The sequence below is a fragment of the Erpetoichthys calabaricus genome, chromosome 10 (genome assembly GCF_900747795.2).
Source record: "Erpetoichthys calabaricus chromosome 10, fErpCal1.3, whole genome shotgun sequence".
NCBI lineage: Eukaryota > Metazoa > Chordata > Cladistia > Polypteriformes > Polypteridae > Erpetoichthys > Erpetoichthys calabaricus.
In genome coordinates, this window is record NC_041403.2 from 72,514,118 (window position 1) to 72,520,004 (window position 5,887).

Below are 5,887 nucleotides of genomic sequence, written 5' to 3' on the forward strand. Positions count from 1 at the left end.
ACTTTTTCCACATTTTGTTATGTTACAGCCTTATTCCAAAATGGATTAAATTCATTTTTTTTCTCAGAATTCTACACACACCACCCCATAATGACAACGTGAAAAAAGTTTACTTGAGGTTTTTGCAAATTTTTTAAAAATAAAAAAATTGAGAAAGCACATGTACATAAGTATTCACAGCCTTTGCCATGAAGCTCAGAATTGAGCTCAGGTGCATCCTGTTTCCCCTGATCATCCTTGAGATGTTTCTGCAGCTTAATTGGAGTCCACCTGTGGTAAATTCAGTTGATTGGACATGATTTGGAAAGGCACACACCTGTCTATATAAGGTCCCACAGTTGACAGTTCATGTCAGAGCACAAACCAAGCATAAAGTAAAAGGAATTGTCTGTAGACCTCCGAGACAGGATTGTCTCGAGGCACAAATCTGGGGAAGGTTACAGAAAAATTTCTGCTGCTTTGAAGGTCCCAATGAGCACAGTGGCCTCCATCATCCGTAAGTGGAAGAAGTTCAAAACCACCAGGACTCTTCCTAGAGCTGGCTGGCCATCTAAACTGAGCGATTGGGGGAGAAGGGCCTTAGTCAGGGAGGTGACCAAGAACCCGATGGTCACTCTGTCAGAGGTCCTCTGTGGAGAGAGAAGAACCATCCATAAGGACAACCATCTCTGCAGCAATCCACCAATCAGGCCTGTATGGTAGAGTGGCCAGACGGAAGCCACTCCGTAGTAAAAGGCACATGGCAGCATGCCTGGAGTTTGCCAAAAGGCACCTGAAGAACTCTCAGACCATGAGAGAGAAAATTCTCTCTTCTGATGAGACAAAGATTGAACTCTTTGGTGTGAATGCCAGGCGTCACGTTTGGAGGAATCCAGGCACCGCTCATCACCAGGCCAATACCATCCCTACAGTGAAGCATGGTGGTGGCAGCATCATGCTATGGGGATGTTTTTCAGCGGCAGGGACTGGGAGACTAGTGAGGATAAAGGGAAAGATGACTGTAGCAATGTACAGAGACATCCTGGATGAAAACCTGCTCCAGAGCGCTCTTGACCTCAGACTGGAGCGACGGTTCATCTTTCAGCAGGACAATGACCCTAAGCACACAGCCAAGATATTAAAGGAGTGGCTTCAGGACAACTCTGTGAATGTCCTTGAGTTGCCCAGCCAGAGCCCAGACTTCAATCCGATTGAACATCTCTGGAGAGATCTTAAAATGCCTGTGCACCGACGCTTCCCATCCAACCTGATGGAGCTTGAGAGGTGCTACAAAGAGGAATGGGCGAAACTGGCTAAGGATAGGTGTGCCAAGCTTGTGGCATCATATTCAAAAAGACTTGGGGCTGTAATTGCTGCCAAAGGTACATCGACAAAGTATTGAGCAAAGGCTGTGAATACTTATGTACATGGGATTTCTCAGTTTTTTTATTTTTAATTTGCAAAAACCTCAAGTAAACTTGTTTCACGTTGTCATTATGGGGTGTTGTGGGTAGAATTCTGAGGAAAAAAATGAAATTAATCCATTTTGGAATAAGGCTGTAACATAACAAAATGTGGAAAAAGTGATGCGCTGTGAATACTTTCCGGATGCACTGTATGTAGACAATAAATGAAAACCTGTCCTTTAGGAATAATTTCTTCAATTGTTGCCTGCATGATGTATAGCCCTGACTCCTATCAGTAGACATCCTAATGCCAGGAAAATGTTTAAAATTAAATTTTCCAAAAAAAAAAAATGTTGTACTTAATGGCGTAATTCAAGCTTCTACAGTAATATGAAAAGGACATTTCAGGTGTAATGTAAATGTCCCCATCTTTTAGTACATTCTGAGGAGCATTCTTGTTAGAATGGTTATGACTGCTCTCACAGGTATTCTTTAAAGCATCAAGGTCTCTCCATGTTAATGCACTTAGTGGAAGGGTGTATCCATTCAGAAGTAAAAGGTGATTCAGAAATTATAAAAAAAAAAAAAAATAAATACCATAGATTCAAAATAGACATTTTTTTTTCTTAGTCTCCATTTCCAGGTGATGATGAAGAGGAGGTGTTTGACAGTATTGTTAATGATGAAGTTAGGTATCCAAGATTTCTCTCTACTGAATCTATCTCCATAATGAGAAGAGTAAGTATTCATGTTTAATGCCAAATTTCCCCCTGGACACAAAGTTCTATCTATGTTTTTGTATATGTAATAGATTATTGATAGAATTAACCTTTCATCAAAAAAAAAGCCATAAAATGTTCCAAGGTAGATGACTCATTCCTATTCTGGTATGCTAGAAGAACGTTTCTTGCAGGAGCTAGTCTATTGTTCATTGATTTAGCATTCTCTAACAAGCCCTTAATAGATTTACTTTTACAAATATATGTTCTATTGCATGTTTGGTCACACTTTAAGGTCAATTTGTTACAACCTTTGCTATTTTTAGCTTTTAGTAGATACCTGTAGTATCTAGGGTGCAGCACATTTTTTTATTGCTACAAGCATTCTGACTCATCCTCATAATATTTGACCTTTAAAATCAGAATGATTTAGCGAGCTTGTGTAAATGTGCCGGAAGCAGTCAACCATAAGTTGTTTGGTTTTGTACATTTATATTAAGATTTAGCATTGTAAGTTATTTCTTAGGCAGCAGCAGCAATGTGTGCCAAGTACATTTTAATTAATTTAATGCTTTCATTTAAAATCAAATATGCCTAAAATGGAACTTAACAATGTATACATTTGCTATAATTAGTGCTTTTAGATTTAAAAAAAAAAAATTTTTAAACCCTCCCTTTCTCCTCTGTAATCCAAGCTTCTAAGAAGAAATCCAGAACGGCGCCTTGGAGCAGGTGAGAGAGATGCTGAAGATGTGAAGAAGCATCCGTTTTTCAGAGTATGTATAAGGATATCTCTCTTTGTTTGTGCTCGTGCATTTGTGTGTATTTTCTTTTGAGTATATTCCTAATGTAAATATTTTCTCAAACAGAGTGTTGATTGGAATGGCCTTTTGTCAAAGAAAGTGAAGCCTCCCTTTGTTCCTGTAATTAAAGGACGAGAGGACGTCAGTAACTTTGATGATGAATTTACCTCAGAAGCACCAATTCTCACTCCTCCAAGAGAACCACGGGTCCTCAGTTTGGAAGAACAGATTATGTTCCAGGATTTTGATTATATAGCAGACTGGTGTTAGACTTCAGACACTGTGAAACCATCTTCTTGCAACTCACAGAAACACCTCTTTCAAAGAAGAAATATTTTTTCTTCATGCCTTTTCCTTGCACTCTGTGCCATTAAAGGATTTTTATTTTTTAAATCTAATGAAGAATTTTTATATTAAAAAAAGCAAAACTCAAAAACTAGACTGCCATTTCCAAACTCTTAGAAGTGGCTTAAATATGGCTCATGCTGACTTTGAATGGTCTGTGCACTGGGAATATTGTAACAAACATTACACCAATTTTTGCAAACAGAGCCACCTTAAATGATTGATCATGCATGGGCACATTGACTGTTACTGTAAACACAGTAATGTGTCATCCAACTTTGTTTTTGATGTTTAGCCTTGGATTTTAATCATTTTTGTAAAGGCCAACGTTCTACATTAAAACTTTGGGTGCTTTGGAATTTGAACATATTCTCAGATATGACAGTGATATTGACTACTTATATTCATATATCAAAGCCAGAAATGTACTTTTATTCAAAGTTTAGATAACTAGAATTACTTTAACACTAGTACCGATTCTTGCCTTGTAAATTTGTATTTATTTTAACCTTTTAAAAATGCCTTAATTTTATTAGATTACACCAGAAGAGCTTCCATATAGCCAAGAGGTACAGAAAACCTACCAAAGCTGTTTGCCAAATAGTCACAACCAACAGATTTCTTGACTGCTCTGAATTTGGCCTTAGTCAAAGCCTTGTTAGAAATAATGACAAATTAGGCAAATAATGTTTATGTCCGTCATGTTTTGCAGTTCCATTTTTATTGAGCATTGTAGCTTTTGGGACTGTGTTACGTTTTAAGTACTACAAGCTCACTCGTGTACCTAGAGATTTTATGTAAAAGTAACTGTTACATGCAAGGTTAGTTTACACTCTTCGAGGGGAAGATGATTTCCCGTGTCCCCAGCAGCCATTGAAGATGTCATGAAGTGCCCATTTGCATCTGAATCACAGGGTCACTGAACTTCAAGAGTGATTATCTGAAGGTAAAAGTTCTTGGGGGGGAGGGAAATCCAGAAGTAAGCGAATGTAAATATTTGACTACAGTTTTAGGTTATATTTGTTATATAACAAACAACAAAAGTGGTGGTGTCTTTGCAAATATTGTACGTTGATAGATAATGTAAGATATTTGGATTTTGCTACAAGCATTAACCCTGTACACTAGCACAGTTAAAACTTATTTGAGCACTTTTATTTAAGTAAGTTATGTTGTCAAAGTCAAATATTCTAATGGCTAGACATATCTTTCATGCAGTTTGTGATGTTGTCGTAAGGGATCTTTAAAGGACAGACCGTTCTTTTCTTGCATATGACTATAAACTGTTTTTAAAAAATATGACAATACCGTGTTTGTTCTTTCCATGCCACCAATGTACATTTGCTAAATACCAAACTTTTGGAGTCTTCAGAGATATGGCCTGGCATAATGTATTTTGTTTTAATCTGACAAAGCAATTGTAGCTCACTAATTAAATTTGTACAGAAAATATATTTTTTTTATAGTAAAAATCACTTAAGGGTAAAGAGGGCAGAAATGTATGTATACAAATGAGCAGAGAGCACTAATTTTATCTTTGTAGTTTTTACATGATCATCTTTTTTTTTTTTATTTCTAAATAAGAAAATAGGTTGTAAATATGTTCTTTTTTTCTATATTTTTTAAAAGTGACTGCTTGAGCACGTTAAGATAATTTAAGAATGGTACACTAAATTGGCATTTTTTGTGTGCTGAAGAGGTTTTACAAAGAAAATTGAGTGTTTTTGCAGTCATTATGCATATCATGAATGCACAAATTAAAAAAAACAGAATTTATTGCATTGCTTCATTTTTATTTTTTATTTTTTTTGTGTAGGGTTCAGTTCTCCCTCACCAACAGCCAAGTTAGGTCCAGTATGTAACTTTACAAAAAAATCCAATATTGAAATGAACAACACCAAGGTAGCTTAGAAAGGCCCAGTAATATGTATATGTAAATGGCACGTAATTTTAAAGAAGGATGATTTAAAAAAAAAAAAAAAAAAAAAAAAAGCAGCTTTACAGCCCGATTCAAAGATCTGTACGTGCTGGACAGTTAGACCCCAAATGCTGATGTGCTGTTTTTTTCTGTATCTGTTGCTAGGCTAAAGAATGTGGCGGTGCCAGAGCCTCCTCAGACCAGGTACTTCCTACTGTAATGTTCGGCCTTTTCCTGTTAGCCATTCTCACCAGCCCTGACAGCACTCAATTTTGAAAGTGTATATCTGCAGTAGCCTGGCTGCCTTTCTGTGTGTGTGTGTGTGTGTGTGTGTGTGTGTGTGTGTGTGTGTGTGTATATATATATATATATATATATATATATATATATATATATATATATTCTATAATAAATAATGTGTGTATATATATAAAAAAAAAAATAATAATTCACGTGCTGACTAAAGTTTGCTACTGTTTTATGGTTTACAAGAGTTCTGACAGACCCAAGTGTACCAAGCTAACCTGCCTTTGCCTATTATAGTGCTTCTTGTTCAGACTTTGGCCTTCTCACTGTTCTATAGACTCGTAACTCATGGCCAGATCTTGTGTAGCTTTAAAGCCACGTGTTTTCTGGAGCTCATTTCCAAAGCGTAGTTGTTAAGCTCGGTTAACAATGGACATTTAACTCTTTGAGGGCTGAATATTTTTTCAAAAA

At 36.6% G+C, this 5,887-nt stretch overlaps 1 protein-coding gene across 1 annotated transcript in view; it reads left to right on the plus strand.

Annotated features, from left to right (window-relative positions):
- LOC114658388 (serine/threonine-protein kinase N2-like) overlaps positions 1 to 5,028 on the plus strand; it is a 161,818-nt gene extending 156,790 nt beyond the window's left edge. Inside the window, exons 20-22 of the mRNA XM_051932786.1 lie at positions 2,016 to 2,123; positions 2,800 to 2,880; positions 2,974 to 5,028. Of these exons, the coding sequence (XP_051788746.1) occupies positions 2,016 to 2,123; positions 2,800 to 2,880; positions 2,974 to 3,177 (393 nt within the window). The 3' untranslated portion in view covers positions 3,178 to 5,028. The remainder of the gene's footprint in view (positions 1 to 2,015; positions 2,124 to 2,799; positions 2,881 to 2,973) is intronic.
- Positions 5,029 to 5,887: the final 859 nt, after the last annotated feature.